Below are 16,378 nucleotides of genomic sequence, written 5' to 3'. Positions count from 1 at the left end.
AAAATAAGCAAAACATCATTTATTAAATATTTCCCACCACTGTTTATCTCTGATATTGCTGCATGAATCATATATCACCTGACTAGATAATTTCTCTAAGATATATAACAAGGACAAATGCTTTAAGAATAAAGTAAACAGTTATCCATAGGAATAGATAAGATACTCAAAATACAATCTCAAAAAATGTATATTACAAATGAATTAAACAGAATGCCCTGTTGCAAACAGAGTAAAACAATTATGATCACTCATGCAATATCAATTATTGAACTCTTATTCACAAATAACCTTCTTATTTCTAAAAATACTTACATTAATTACAGTACCAAACATACACATGGATATTCTATATATTAAGTAAATTCTACTAGTGTTTAAAATGTTGAAACATTAAGTTTTTTAACCCAATTAATATAAAAATATTTTTTCATTTATAATCAGAAAGATTTTTGTGAATAAGGAGCCAGGTATCATTGGCAACAATTATATTTTATACTTGTTTATATTATAGAGTGAAATATCTGACAGTAATGTTCACTAAAACAAAATTACTTATAAGAAGAGTTTATATTGGTAATATTACTGAGTTACTGACCAAAATTATTAGCAGGCATTTCCATTTTGGAAAATTGCAATGTATTGTCAATGATTTGGAATAGTTCTGGTGGCTGTGGAATTCTTCCTGTCTCCAATTTTGACCACAGTGGAATGTTATTAAGGGAGATTTCAAATGCACCAGATGATACCAATTGTCCTTCAATCATGTTAGCCATGAAAAACATCATCATACAGGCATATAGCTTGTTTTCAAGGCACCAGCTCCACCACGATGGCTGTGGTTTGTTTAACCATGCAAATATGTTGACTCCACTTAAAATACACATAATCACAATCATCTTAGCAAACCCCTGAAATAAAAAATGTGTATCAAGTAAGTGTAGTTAGGAGTAAGTAAGTGTGTTTCATACATTGTAGTGATATTCTATGAATCCATATTAATATTATAAATGCGAAAGTAACTCTGTCTGTCTGTCTGTCTGTTACTCAATCACGCCTAACTACTGAACCAATTTGCATGAAATTTGGTATGGAGATATTTTGATACTCGAGAAAGGACGTCGGCTACCTTTTATTGCGAAATATGTACCACGGGCGAAGCCGGGGCGGACCTCTAGTATTGATATAAACTAAAAGCATACCAAATAAAAACTTACAATCAATCGTGATAAGTACATATTTAAGCCGGGAGGATCATAATTAGCTCCAAGAACTGATATTTCGGGATATTTTTGTTGTATTATTCCTGCATAATCTTCAAATACTTTTCTGTAGCCGCATGAATAACTGTAAAACAGATGAAAATTTAGTGTCTTATTTAACAACCTCAGTTATCTTCAAACATGAGTATTTTAATATGTCTCCATAAATAATTATTATATACAATTTAACTTTTTAGAGGAGTTGTAACAATGATAACATAAGAGTGCAAACTGTAAATAATACATTGGGTGCAAGTTATAGGAACACAAATAAGTAAACAAACCAATAGTAAATATTCATTATATGACCCATTCCTTGGCCTATTTTAGAAATACTTTCAGCGTCATTCTCATTTGCTAGGACGAAGTTATCAGTTGATATTAACACACACAAAATTAAACTTGTAACAAAAAAGATAAAGCAGCCGTTATTAGATGCAGACATAGTGTTATCGTTGTTCGATAAAGTTTCGATAAATTTTAATACTAAAGAATTCTTAATGTCGGATATTTATTCTAGAACTGAAAAACTCTCAATAATGTACAACGTTACGCTAATTAGTAAATGACAAAATCAGGGTCTTTTCAGCTAGAACATTTCACTCTCAGTACATTTATGTTGGTTCATTTTAGTTCGGACATAGCTCAACAGATGTCAGCCTTACAAATTCTTTTGACAGATGACAGTTGACAGTTGACACATGTTTGTTTTATGTTTATTGCCCCTCGCCCCCTCACTCCCTCACTCCGTTTACCGGCGTTTGCGTGGCGTTTGCGCATTGGAATCGTTCATAGTGTTTTTTATGTTTATTCGGATTTATCCCCACGAATTGGCGTGTTTATGGACTTTTATGTATCTGTTGAAAATCGTGACCCCAGGCTTGACTCCGGACTTTGATTCTTTCGTTTTGGATTTGATCTCAACTTCATTTCTGATCACTATGGCTGCCGAGAAAAAGTGCTGTGTGCCGACCTGTGGTAAGTCTATAATCGTGTTATTTATTTGGATTTGCCAAAATAAGTAGCTCAAATAAATACATTGCTGTTTAGGCTTTGCTACTCACGGGCTGATAGTTAGGTTAGTTTGTGTTTGTCAAGATGTTCTACTTTTATCATCCTAGCCAAAAGTAATAGAACTTATACTTATAATCAGCGTAAAATCAAAGCATTTACCTTAAAAAGTGCTATTTGATGTACTTAATGTCTAGCACATTGTTATGCAATACATTATGACTAGACATCGGATTATATGCATTTGCATATTTGCATATGCAAATGCATAAATCTCTCTAATTACGGCGTTAGTGCATATTTTAGCCTTTTTCACCAATCGTGCATATTTCGTTAAGTAGCGGGAGTTTTGATTGGTCGACTAACCTTTATTAGCCAATCAGAACGCTCAGCGAGTAAACAAACCCTATTTTGGCATGGTAAAATGGCAAAAAATTACAAAAATTACCTACATTGAAACATTTTCACTAATAACTTATATTTCTACTTTTATTTCTATTTTCCATATGTACATTTTATATGCCTTAACCCTAAGCCTTTGAAATGTTACTATTAATTTGGCAAATTGATAATACTCATGCTCAATCTCACACAAAACTAATTTAAATGATTACAGGTACCTACTTATCTATTTCAAAATTGAATGTGAATCTAGTGTTTTCGAGTTTAGTTCTTGAATCATTTGAAAAGTAATATAGGTATAAGAATAATTTGATGTTTTTTATTCAACTATAAAATTCATCATTTATAAAATCAGCACTTGTTAGTACTAAACTTTTCTCGGTTATTGCATAAAAATTACACTAAGTATGATAAATTAAATATTTATTAGGTATTATAATATATTATTGCCTTTACATTGCTACTAGTTCTAATAATAATGCATCAAATTATACTTTCAGGTTCGGATACACAAATACTTCACAAGTTTCCAAATCCAGATAAAGACATGGAACGTTTCCGGATATGGCTTTATAGAATTGGAGGCGAAATTTTGGCTTTGGATAATGCATATATTTATAAATATCGCAAAATTTGTCATCAACATTTTGAAATTCAGTATCACACCAGAAGCAAAATGCTTAGTCCTAATGCTGTCCCTTCATTGTATTTGCCAGGTGACTAAACATTTAGAAAAAGTTTTATAATTATTTTTGTTAAGTAGGGTAAACCACCCAATTATTGGCACTTTAAGCAGCTACTTCACAAAACCGGTGAAATTTGCATGTACAATTATGTTTTAATTAAGAAAAAAACATTTATACTGGTATTCTAATCTATGGAGAATATTATAAAGTACTTTTCAATTTTAAATTAAATCTCTTTATTTAATATAGTGAATCTTTAAAAGAAAAACCAAAAATACCAGTTGCTGGCATAGTCAAACCTTTTATTGGCAGTGATTGTTTCCAATTATTGTCACTATTCAAGACTGAAAAATATTTACTAGATCTTAAGTAGGGCTTTCAAAGTGTGTACTATGACATCTTAAAGTTAATTTTTACCATTCATAAATTAACAGAAATTAATTTTGAAATAAACAAAATAAAAGACTTTGTTAAAAGAAGTGTCACATTTATTTGTAGAGGAACATACCATTTCAGTTGGAACGCTTATTTTTTAAATATGGTTTTAGACAACCAAAAAACCTACTTAAATAAAACATAGAACAATTTTAGCTTACGATTAAATCACAGTTCTGATTGAATGACATCATAAGTAATTTTTAAGTTTCAATTAACATTTTTGTGTGCCAATAAAATGGATAAACAGATTTTAAACAGTCCAATTGTTGGCATACCACAAATAACTAAAAGTTGGCTGTTAAATTTTAAAATAATGTTTAAAAAAGGCAGTTCATACATTCAATAATAAGACAAAATTAATATGCATAAGAAAAACATAACGGAATTGCAATTTCTTTTAAGTTCATGATAGCTCTTACCTTAGTAAAAAACGAATATTTTGAATATTTTTGCCACACAAGTCCCGGCTTGTCAAACAGATGGTTGATACGCCGCAATGTTTTAAGAAATAAAAAACATTGTTAGCTAGTTGAGTAAAGAATGATACGCTACTTATTAATTTCAACTACAAAATTTATACTGGCTACAAAAAAATCTTAATTTTCTTAAAAAAACTGGAGCATGCCAATAAATTGGTAGAGTGCCAATAATAGGGTGGTTTACCTATATACTTTATTAATTCTTTTGTTATTTTATATTTTTGACGATCTTATTTTATTTTGACATGTAACTTATTTTATTATGAGCGAATCTTTTGCACAGAATAAATCTCTATAAAACTATTTATCGGCTAACTTTGACCAATAATGTCAGAGCCCCTGATTTTGAAGTAAAAGAGAAAAAATAATTATTGAGTTAACATAAGTAGGTAAGTAGGTACATAAATTTCCAAAAAAATATTGAATAATAGTCAGTTATAACATTTTGAACTTCTGTTGATGAATTTATTTTTTGCATCATTAGTACATAATATAACAGTTTATCATATTACTGCACTGTATTTCATCATATATAATATCTTACTTCATAATATATGTATGTACCTTATTAACTTATAACTTTTTTGCAGGTTTTAAAAAAAGCCTTCCATTGGCCGATGTTACAAATGTTGCAGCTGCTTATAGCTATACTGAAGGAATTTCATCAGCATTGCCTTCAACATCAGGTTAGTCAGCTGTTTTATTATTTATAATTTATTTTTAAAAATAATTAGGTACTCAATCCGCATCAAGTCCTGTTATATCATACTAAGCATATCTTGTGCCATGGAAAACAGAGAAAACAAACATGAAACAAGGTGCCTTTAAGTAGCCATAAACTTTGACCATTATAAACTCTCGGGGCCCCCAATTTTTAAGTAATATACAAAAATAGTTTTTGTACTACTTTGTACCTAAAACAATAAGTAGGTAGTAAATTACATCAATTTCCAAAACATATTGAGAAATTGTAAAAGTTTGAACTTCTTTTGATGAATTAATTTCTTGCTTCATTAATACATAATGGCTTATCTTGTAATTGCAATGTATTTTATCATTTATTTTTACTACGTCATAGGTAATATAGGTACTAAAATCTTTTACAGGTTTTACAAAAACAGTTCCATTGGCTGATGTTACAACTGCCAAAGATTCTCATTGCTGTACTGAAGAAATTTCAGCAGCATTGCCTTCATCATCAGGTATGTCAGCTGTTGTATTTTTATTACTAATCATAATTTATTTAAAATATTGAGTAAAGTAATAAAGTAATCAATCCTGAAAGTCTTGTGATCCGAGTAACAAAAAAAATATAGGTACCAGCTGAATTGAGAACCTCCTTCTCATTTTTTGACGTTGGTTTAAAATAGACAACTAATACTTAAAATGGACTGATCTAGGTACACTTAAACTAAACAAATCTGAAGAATTACTTCTTATGAATTTTCAATGGACTGATCTAGGTACACTTAAACTAAACAAATCTGAAGAATTACTTCTTATGAATTTTCAATGGACTGATCTAGGTACACTTAAACTAAACAAATCTGAAGAATTACTTCTTATGAATTTTCAATGGACTGATCTAGGTACACTTAAACTAAACAAATCTGAAGAATTACTTCTTAATATGAATTTTCAAAAAAAATGTTCTCATACAACATGCGATGTTATCTGTGAAATATGTCATATTATTGTTAACATTTTTTAACTATATTTGAAATGATAGATAATTGCTATGCATAGTTAATATTTATAAACTATCGTTAATTAATAATTATTTAATTATTGTAACATTTAATATCAATAAGTTGAAGGAATAACAATTTATTTTTGAGAATAAAATAAAGTTTAGTTTATATCCCACCATTTCTGTATGTTTTGAGGGAAACTTATCACAATATTACAAGTGTTAGATAGGTTATTTTCCTTTCCCTATTATTATGGAATGTAATTGTTTACCCTTAAGAACTCTTAAACCTTAGAAAGGTATTTATTCCGACCTTAGAAAAAAAAAATGTTGTGTGGTTTTATGAAACCACGGTAAAAGTGAAACTGTTCGAACGGTTCCGAACACTGCTTTGTGTAGCGCATGTCGCGTGCCGAGTAGGTATACCTACTCGGCAGCCGCGATACACGCGACATGCGCTACACAGACCAAAAAGTTTGAGACGATGTAATAAAAGTTTCACTTTAAAAATCACAATTTTTTAACTTTGTATGGACAAATTTTCTCATACAACGTGATATGGTATAACAATTTATTCCTGACAATAAAACAAAGTTTAATTTATAAACTAACCAACATTTCTTTAACTACAGGAAAACAGCAATCATCTCAAATTGAAGCCAGAACTAAATTGAACATCCAAACTCCGAAAAGTAAGTTTTCTTGGAATTTATTTACTTACATACATAATATCTATCCTAGATAAATGTATTTACGGCAGAAGTGGTGAAATCAGGTCACATTGACTTATGTTATAATATAACACTATTTCATATTTCATTCATTCATTCATTGATTCATATTTATGGTAACTTTAGTAAAAAGATTTTTTTTATTTAAGTAAAATAAACACTACTTTTTAAGGGAAACTTATCATAATTTTAGTGTTAGGTTATTTTCCATTCCCTATTAATATAAAATGTAATTTTCAAAGTTTAAGAACTCATGTAAAAACTTTTGTATGCGAATTTTTTTTCATAATTTTACTTTTATTTAGCTGTTTACTCAAATTATCATCCTTTAGCCAAAAAATCACAATTTATTAGAACTTTGTATTGAGATGTTGTATCAATACCATATTCCTCTTATGATACAACTACATACATAGAAAGTGTTTGCTCATTAGCTGCTTATTAACATTACACCATGATGCTTCAACTTTAAAAAAAAAATTACTAAAGGCTTTTTTCACCACGTGTGTGGTGGTGGCCTCTGAACACTTTATCTTTGGCAAAAATCTTAAATCTCTCCTTTCTTCTCATATTAATTCAAAACTTTTTTTTTCCAGGAAGCACTAAGAAACATACAACAAATGATGGGCCACGTTTGTACAAGGAGATACAGAAACTACAGAAAAAAAACAATTCATACAAGCAGAGACTTAAAAATGCTAACAATCTTTACAATAATACAGCATTTCAAAATGCACTCAGCAAATTCAAAAGATTGGCTGCTATTTTTACTATTATGCAGTTTCGTGAAATTATGAAGCCTAAAATGGGGCGACGATTTACTAAAGAGGAGAAAATAATGGCGCTTTCTGTTTATAAGCGTGGACCAAAATGCTACAAATGGCTCAGCAAGATGTTTATTCTGCCTTCCCCAATGACTTTAAGTAGAATGATTTCAAGAGCTGCTTTGAGACCGGGCATTAATGAAAAAATATTTGATCAATTAAAAAAAAAAGTGCAAAAAATGAAGGATAGTGAAAAATTATGCACCCTTATTTTTGATGAAATGGCTCTCACCCCACATTTTGATTACAACAGAAAAAAGGATAAAGTTACTGGCTTTGTAAACTACGTGGGGGAACCGAAGAAACAGATTGCTGACCATGTTCTAGTGTACATGATACGAGGAGTAGTCAGAAACTACAAGCAGCCAATTTATTATTCATTCTGCTCAAGTAGTACACCGAAACAGGTTTTAGCAGCGCAAATAGAACTTATAATAAAAAAGCTTCATTTTATTGGATTTGTCGTTGTTGCGACTGTTTGTGACCAAGGCACCTCAAACACTGCTGCAATTAATAGCCTTATAGAAGCAAATAGAGAAGAGCATTTGAGGAGAAATCAAGTTTTAAGAGAGAAAGTATTTACAGTTGATGGTCAAGTAGTTATCCCATTGTATGATGTCCCACACATGTTGAAAGGTTTACGAAACAACTTGCTCACTAAAAATTTACAATATGTAATAAATGGAGAAAGTAAAGTTGCCAAGTGGGAACATATTGTGGAACTCTACCACAATAATCCTACATATAAAGGTTTAAAAATTATAAAAAATTTGACAGAAAGCCATTGCTTGAAAGAAAAAATACCGAAAATGAAAGTTAAGTACGCTGCTCAACTCTTCAGTCAAACTGTTGGGAAAACAATGGGCTATTTAGCTGGTAAGTTTATAAACTAATTATTTTTTTGTTTATGCTAGCTTTCCGCCGTGAGGTTTAAATATTTTCTCATAGCAATAAGACGTTTTCTCGCTAAAAAGAGTAGCATGTGTATACAGGGTGTAACAAAATTCTCAAGCAGTACTTAAGAAGAGTTGATGAGCCCATGAAACTGATCTACTTTTCTGATATGAAAAAAAAATTGGTGCTCCCATACAAAATTGGCTTTTGATCCGAAAAATCACTATGCCCTTGATGCTTAACTCATTTAATGAGACATATAAACACCCCTATAAATATGAACCACTAGGTACATACATATATTCATACGAAAAAGTAATTTAATTTCCCCCATGGTTTTATCATTAAGTTATTATATTATCATTAAGGCCGGTTGCAGAGCTTCACCGACCATCAGTGCGTACGTCAGTCGCGCTTGTCATATGTATGGAATATGCGTGCGTATGGGCGTATTCAGAAAGAAAGCTTGAAACTTATAAGCGCTTATAAGCGCTTATCGGCGCTTATAAGCGCTGGTAACCCGCGCAGGAAAATATATGAACATGCGCTTATAAGCGCTGATAGGCGCCGACAAGTTCCAACAAGTTTCAACAAACTTGTCGGTGCCGATCAGCGCTTATAAGCGCCGATAAGCGCTTATAAGTTTCAAGCTTTCTTTCTGAATACGCCCTATGGTCGGTCTAGCTATGAACGGTTTTATGAATTTCCATACATATTATGACAAGCGCGACTGACGTACGCACTGATGGTCGGTGAAGCTCTGCAACCGGCCTAAGGATAAATACGAAAGTTAGTCTTTTCACTTTCACAATTACAGAGCAATTAGAGTAAATTAAATAGAAAAAAAATTACCAATAGATAAGCAAGCTGGCTATCTGATTGGATTACAGAATTTTTGATGTACTTCATCATTAGTCAAAAATGTCATTTTAAACAAAACCTTATTTTTTGTTACAGAAATTGGGATACTGTCTGAAGAATCGAAAAATACTGCAGATTTTATTATTTTTATTGATAACTTATTTGACTCCATGAATGGAAGCAATAAAAATGCAAAAAATCGAAGTGGCAAAAACCTGCTGACCAGTGTGACACCAAATTCAGCCCACAAAGAACTGTGGACTGAAGCCAAAAGAATTTTAAAAACAATGAAATTTATAAGCGTAAATGGAAAAACTGGTACCGTTCCATCCATTAATAATTGGATACATACCTTAGAAAATATGGAACTACTGCGAGAAAAACTTTTCAGTGAATATAATGTCAAATCAATTTGGTGCAGACATTTCAATCAAGATCCCCTTGAAAATTTTTTTGGCAACATACGTAGTCATGGAATTCGAAGCAACTCGCCTACGTGTGCTAACTTTGAAGTAGCTTTTGCCTCCTTATTAGTTAGTAGTTTGAGTAGCAATTATTCTCCGGGTTCGAATTGCGAAGATGATTTTTGTAATGTGTTCCAATCATTTGATGACATATTTTTTGCACCAAATGAAATTAATAACGAAAGATGCGAAATTGATTATGAAGATCTAATGAATGAAAACATAATAATTGATTACGAAATTAAGCAAAGGGATCCCAGAATAAAGGCTCAGCTAGAGTACGTATCCGGATACTTATTAAGCAAAGCAAAAAAAATTTTCAAAAATTGTGAGTCGTGTGTAAAAGATTTTTTTGATAAGTCCGATTCTAATAAATATATAAGAAGGAGAGAATACAAGAAAAATAAACAATATTTAACTTATCCCAACGATAAATTAAAGAGATGTTTTTCTGAAATGCAGGATGTTACATTTTACATTCTATCAAAAAAAAGTGAAATTAACGACTTAAATGCTTACATTAAAACACTGATGTATGTATTAATTAATACAAGCTTTGCTCAGTGTACAAATCATAAAAAAGATGTGATAGAATTTATGTTCGACTTTTCAAGCCGATTTTTTACGTATAGGTGGTGTAAATGTACAAATAAAATCTTGGACGGTACCAGTCGGGAACTGAATAATAATGATCCTATTCAAAAACAAGCTTTTTTGTATTGTAATAGAAGAAATAGAAATAAAAAATAATAATACTTATAATATTTTGTTTTATTCAGAAATCCTTATGAAAAAGATAAAAATAGCGTTATATAATAAAACTACCTATAATACCTATAATAATAGTTATAGGCGGTATAGTTATACATTTATATGTAATAGTCCGGACATCGCTCGATAGATGGCGCCCATTCATTTTTAGCACTGTTTACTCTATACCCGTATATTCAATGTACTCTGTGGACAAAATTGACGACTGAAGCTGACAATTGACATTTCGTAAGACAACTGCATCTAAAACTTTTGTCTCTGTCATGTCACTGCTCAGAGAGTGTCACTGTGTCACAGACAGGCAAAGACGATAGACGATAGGGTGCAAACCTTAGGGCGTATTCAGAAAGAAAGCTTGAAACTTATAAGCGCTTATCGGCGCTTGTCATGTTCATATATTTTCCTGTCAGTGCTGGTAGCCCGCACAGGAAAATATATGAACATGACAAGCGCCGATAAGCGCTTATAAGTTTCAAGCTTTCTTTCTGAATACGCCCTTAGTGATATATACAGTATTATCTATGCCTTAGTGCAAACAAACTATTGGACGCGGGCGGCTTACAGTCGCGACTTACTTTGTTTTTACTGTTCTGTGATTGCTATATACTTAGTTAGTTTCCTTTTCCTTAAAAGCGGAAGCTAACCAAAAACAGTCTGAGTGAGAGGTCTCCCAAAATGAATTATGAAATCGTTCTTGTCTAAGGGAGTATTCAGAGAGAAAGCTTGAAACTTATAAGCGCTTATCGGCGCTTGTCATGTTCATATATTTTCCTGCGCGGGTTGACAGCACTGACAGGAAAATATATGAACATGACAAGCGCCGATAAGCGCTTATAAGTTTCAAGCTTTCTTTCTGAATACGCCCTAAGTTCTAACTTGTCTGTTGCTGGGACAAACTGCCAGCGTTTGACGGCATTCGTTTTTGGCTGTCGACGGCAGCCGTCAACGTATTGACTGCTGCCGCTATGTTTTTACTGTTCTGTGGCTGCCGCCGAAGCTTCAACGTCTGCCGTCGACATGTGGCAACAGCTGAAGTAGCCTCTGCCGTTCACAACTTGCCGTTCGTCTCTAAAGACTCTAAGTCGCTTCGCTCGAAGATTTTGATACTGGCAACAATCATCAATGCATTCAATGTCAACTGCCAAAGGATATTTCTGTCAAGTGTCAAAATCAAATTCAAAATATAAAAATCATTAATTCTGTATTTCGATTTTCGATGCAATCAGCAATACAAAAGACCAACTTGCTATCATTATTGGGTCCATGCTTGCTATTATACTTGTATATTATATATATGAACGTATAATTATAGGTAAATATTGATTTGTGACATAGCATATTTAACAACTACAAATTTATCTAGGGAAAAAAAAAACAATCCTACTCTAATATTTATTATTCTTACCAAAAGGTAGTGTTATCACATAGGTTTAACTGGATTTCGAAATGCCGCATAGTCACTGCCATGGCGAACATGATCATGATCATGGGAATCCTGCAGAGTTGGGATTTCAATACAATCTTTATGCTAAAATTGATAAGGATAACTTGCAATGTTTGAATGAAACAGTTGATGGGTCGGGTAAAACGGTATTTAAACCATGGGAAAACCGACTGGACAGGACTGAGGTAAGCATCTTATGTGATAAAACTTTTAAAATGCAATTTTGCAGGTTCTGCATTTGAAATTTGTACACCTACCAAGTATACAAAATTCTTGTTGTATTGTAATTACATACTTTGATATACCATAAATTTATTGTTATTTGTTGTGCATTAAAAATATTATAATTTTATAGACCAAATAATTATCTTTTTTGTTTTTAGTTTGTAGAAAGTGATGCTGATGAAGAATTATTGTTTAACATTCCTTTCACAGGAAATATTAAATTAAAGGGTATTATCATTTCTTCAGAAGATTCAAATGCCCATCCTTCAAAATTGAGATTGTAAGTTTGAAAAAAAAAAACTTATATTTTAAAATGTTATGTTTGTCTGATTATGTATATAGACAGTAAACTGGTTTATCCAATATACCTATATGCTTTTCAAGGATGTAAAGAATTAAAAAAGAAAGCTATTCCTGGCAGCAGGAATAGCTTTCTTTTTTAATTCTATTTAATGGTGGAATTAGTTAACAATAATGCTAAATAAATGAGTTTTGTTATTCAGATACTATTAGAATGTATGTATACTTTATTTTCTCTCAAAATAATTTACATATTTCACTATTTTTATGTTTGAATGTTTATTTATACATATATTGCAGGTATAAAAATAAGCCAAATATGACTTTTGATGATGTTTCAATGGAACCAGACCAGGTATTTGAATTACAAAAAGATAGTGAAGGAATTCTTGAGTATGCTCCAAAGTAAGTAGTATTTATTAAATTGCAAATTTGCGAAAGATTAAATATTCTACAGAATGCCCTGCATTTACTATGGTCAATGGAACTGCAACTTACAGTCCATTCAAATAAGAATATTTAGGAATTTCAATATTAACCCATTGAGCCACGAACAACCAGATCCGGCCGCGAAATAGATTTTCTATTGTGTCTGTGATTCCGGGGCCTGATGGATTAATTGTGTATAAATTTCTTGTGAAACAACTTTAGATAGATATTATTATTTATTTACTTGGAAATCCCGTTTATTTTACAATTTTTTTTGCAAGTAATGCCTCACTCATAGAAATCTAAATAACAAGACACATAGAAGTGCTATAATGTCATAATTAGTATGAAAACCACTGTCGCCAAAATCCACACATTTAAAACGATATCTAGACAGTTCACACAAGTAAACTATGCCTTTTATTGGACAGCTTCATTTTAATGAAAACTAACATAAATAATAAATTTCGCATTTTAATATGTACCCTAACTCACGACTTTACGGTTTATTTTAGTATAACATCCCTAGGTACGTAAGATGTTTTGTTTCCTTTTGCTTAGAAACTTCAAATACGAAAAAGTTCGGCTACTCGACAACAGAGGGCGTTAATTTTTGATAGATATAACTTTTAACCTCAACGCATAGAAATAAGGTTGAAATTTCATTAACGTTCATTCAACGCTTTAGTGATGTAAGACTTCACCAGCCTTGTTATCGATAGTGAAGTGATAGTTAACAAATAAGAAATATATAGTTGTTGATTTTAATACAGTGGTAGGCTCATCTCGTGGGCCCACGGCAGACTGTACATATAGGTATAAGAAATAAAAACATGTTATGTACTTAAATATTTATTTATCTATATATACAAATAATAAAACAGTGTCTGTACATTATATATTTAAAAAAATGGAGGGGGTTTAGAAACTGAGAGTTTAAATTTGAAAATCTCGAACACCTGATGCAGAACCGCGCCAGATCACCAAAAATTATAAGAGTTATAACAATTACTTAATGTACGTCTTTTTGTTGTGACATTGAAATTATCTTCTTTGAAATGTTTTGAACATATCCTACTATAGCCTGTAGGGAACCAATTTCTTTTCCCAGTCGCGGATATCCATTCGTCCTTAATGTCAGGACGGCGTTGTGGAAATCTACAAAGAATATATTTAACATAAAATAGTTTTGTCAACCTAAGCGAAGAATGTCCTTTACATTATGGCATTATTGTATATTTAATTAATGTGATTCTGTATCGACAGTAAAATTGTCCGAAAATGATTGTATCGATGTACTTAGTTTAAAAAGTTATATATCAGTTATAAAAATAAAATAGAATTCAAATTAAAATATAATCCAATTATTCCATCAGTCGTCATATTACGCAAAAAAACATCGTATTACGATATCGAAAAATTTTAACACATCACATCACTAGCTTGCGACTATTTACTCTTTATCGTTAACAATGCAGTACATTGCTTCTTGTAATTGTCATTTGATAACATCTGGCAGTTATAACAACCGACCTGTCAGATGTTGACAATAGTAAAAGGCAATGTATAGCTAAACGTGATGAGAGGAACGGTTGACTGTGTCATTCGTATTGTTTGTAAATATTGTTTAATTTTAAGGAAAAACGGCAATATTTATAAACAAAAATACTTGCCGGTGAAATGTTATTCCTTTATTAGTATAATTACAATTTATGGAAGAATTTCCGCACTGGGAAATGCTGCAACACACCATGTTTACTCACGCACGTGTCAGAAACAACTGAACAAGCGACCACCAAGCGACGAACAGACTTGTGGAATGGTAACCACCTGAGCGGCGACAATGTCACGCGCGCTTACGACTTCTAGTGTCTTGTTATTTAGATTTCTATGGCCTCACTCTTACATTAAATTAAAATACAAATGTTATATTTTGATTCCTTTCAATAAATTATTAATTGTTTTGAATTAATACCAATGATGTCACAAATCCTATAATTTGAATTTTAATACATAGAATAAATATTTTAACATCCTTCTAAATTAATCTAAATTAGTTAAATCAAATAGCAATAGGTTTTAAATAAACAGTGTTCAATGTATATATTTTTAATAAAATTTCCAAAGCCATGCAAAATATTTCTGATAAAAATTTTAATTTGTAAAAAAAACGTTATTTTGTATTTCAGGATTGTGATATTTTCATCAGTGTCACACTTGACAATGCATTTTCCTAGTAATTTCGGGGCAGATAATACAAAAATATTTTACATAGGACTAAAAGGGGAATGGACACCGGGTCATAAACATGGAGTTACTATTTGTACTTATGAAGCAAGACCAAACCTAGATGATCATAAATTGAAATATTTGGACTCAGTGAGCAGGCACATAGAATAGTGCTTTTTGTGACATCATAAAATTTTTATTTGCATTGTTTAAGTTTAAAATATTTAATAAAATAAATTTTGCAATTTGGGTATTTTTATTTAAACTTTTTATTTAAATTATTTTAAAATACTTTGCCGCACGGTTTCATGAGGACAAAAAGTAGTATAACATTAGCATTTTGGTTTACTATTCTGGTAATACTTATAAGTTATAAGCAACAGGTACAGCATTGCCATTTGCCAAGTATCATCAAAATTCGTCCAGTAATTATTGCGTGACCAACATAGGTAAATCCATCCCTATAAACTTGTTCGCAATGATATTATGTAGGTTGAGAATAAAATTTCAAGGTCGCGTCATGGAGTAAGCCGACGATTTTAGTAGGTATCTTCAAAGATACTTAAATACACGCTCTTTTTTATATGTAGGTACTTGATACTTTTTTTCTCACCCCTATTGTATTGCTAAAATATACCCACATAAACCTGATGTTGTGCTATAGATAATAAAATTATTAGTTACTGCTACGGATAGTTTTTCGTATTATTTCATAAAAGTTGGTAAATTTTATTAACTAGTTAGGTATTACACAGTTCATTAAAGAAACGAATCTTGAATGGCAGCCAAAGCTGACACTGACGTATGGTAGGGTCAGCAAAAAAGAAAATAACGTAAATGGATAATTATTTTATTAATTATTTCAAATTGTTTGTTTACAAACCTTTTTTGAAGGTATTTGTGTATTTATATGAATTACATATCATATTTACGTATACATAATGTAACAAAATCCCCATAATATTTGTAATGAGCCCATAAAACTGAACAACTTTTCCCAAAGAACATATTTTGTCAAATTCCAATAAAACATTATTTACTTTCGCAAATGCATAATTGTCATTGTAAATTTATGATAAAAACTATTATAGGGAAAATCAAATACATTTTATTGATTTTATTTTTCCATTTTTTTTTGCATGCCGTACGGCCGTGTGTAAGCGAGAGGGAATGATAAGCGCCGCCATTGAAGATTCGTTTCTTTATTGAACTGCCTTATATCATTACATTATTAATTG

The 16,378-nt window shown here is 31.3% G+C and overlaps 2 protein-coding genes across 3 annotated transcripts; one reads left to right on the top strand and one right to left on the bottom strand.

The window, feature by feature from the left end:
* Positions 1-4: 4 nt before the first annotated feature.
* On the bottom strand, positions 5-1,831 carry SelT (selenoprotein T). The gene is made up of 3 exons (XM_090113877.1): positions 1,547-1,831; positions 1,218-1,347; positions 5-911 (listed from the first exon to the last, which is right to left on the bottom strand). Exons 1-3 carry the CDS (start codon positions 1,705-1,707, stop codon positions 591-593), a joined length of 612 nt encoding a protein of 203 aa, XP_089970003.1. The 5' UTR covers positions 1,708-1,831; the 3' UTR covers positions 5-590.
* A 9,838-nt stretch (positions 1,832-11,669) lies between these two features.
* Positions 11,670-15,385, top strand: LOC149910437 (PITH domain-containing protein GA19395). 2 transcript variants are annotated; one of them, XM_090113855.1, is made up of 5 exons: positions 11,670-11,825; positions 11,942-12,142; positions 12,341-12,462; positions 12,783-12,887; positions 15,101-15,385. In XM_090113855.1, the coding sequence occupies exons 2-5, from the start codon at positions 11,960-11,962 to the stop codon at positions 15,309-15,311; spliced, it is 621 nt and encodes a 206-aa protein (XP_089969981.1). In that variant the 5' UTR covers positions 11,670-11,825; positions 11,942-11,959; the 3' UTR covers positions 15,312-15,385. The 2 variants fall into 2 exon arrangements, with proteins under 2 accessions (XP_089969981.1, XP_089969973.1); XM_090113847.1 differs by having other exon boundaries at positions 11,671-11,825; positions 11,925-12,142.
* The last annotated feature ends 993 nt before the right edge of the window (positions 15,386-16,378 follow it).

The sequence above is a fragment of the Colias eurytheme genome, chromosome 2 (genome assembly GCF_061535395.1).
Source record: "Colias eurytheme isolate Ceu_HAF_F1 chromosome 2, ilColEury1 Martin Lab GWU primary, whole genome shotgun sequence".
Classification (NCBI taxonomy): Eukaryota; Metazoa; Arthropoda; class Insecta; order Lepidoptera; family Pieridae; genus Colias; species Colias eurytheme.
This window is presented reverse-complemented; position numbering and strand designations above follow the sequence as displayed.

Bases quoted from the DNA above. Each gene is read 5' to 3' on its own strand.
- LOC149910437 (XM_090113855.1), top strand. From the start codon at position 11,960: ATGCCGCATAGTCACTGCCATGGCGAACATGATCATGATCATGGGAAT. The intron at 12,143-12,340 runs GTAAGCATCTTA...TTTTGTTTTTAG, and splicing joins ACCGACTGGACAGGACTGAG to TTTGTAGAAAGTGATGCTGA. The intron at 12,463-12,782 runs GTAAGTTTGAAA...CATATATTGCAG, and splicing joins CATCCTTCAAAATTGAGATT to GTATAAAAATAAGCCAAATA.
- SelT (XM_090113877.1), bottom strand. From the start codon at position 1,707: ATGTCTGCATCTAATAACGGCTGCTTTATCTTTTTTGTTACAAGTTTA. The intron at 1,348-1,546 runs GTTTGTTTACTT...TCTGTTTTACAG, and splicing joins ATAATGAATATTTACTATTG to TTATTCATGCGGCTACAGAA. The intron at 912-1,217 runs GTAAGTTTTTAT...TTTTTATTTCAG, and splicing joins TGTACTTATCACGATTGATT to GGGTTTGCTAAGATGATTGT.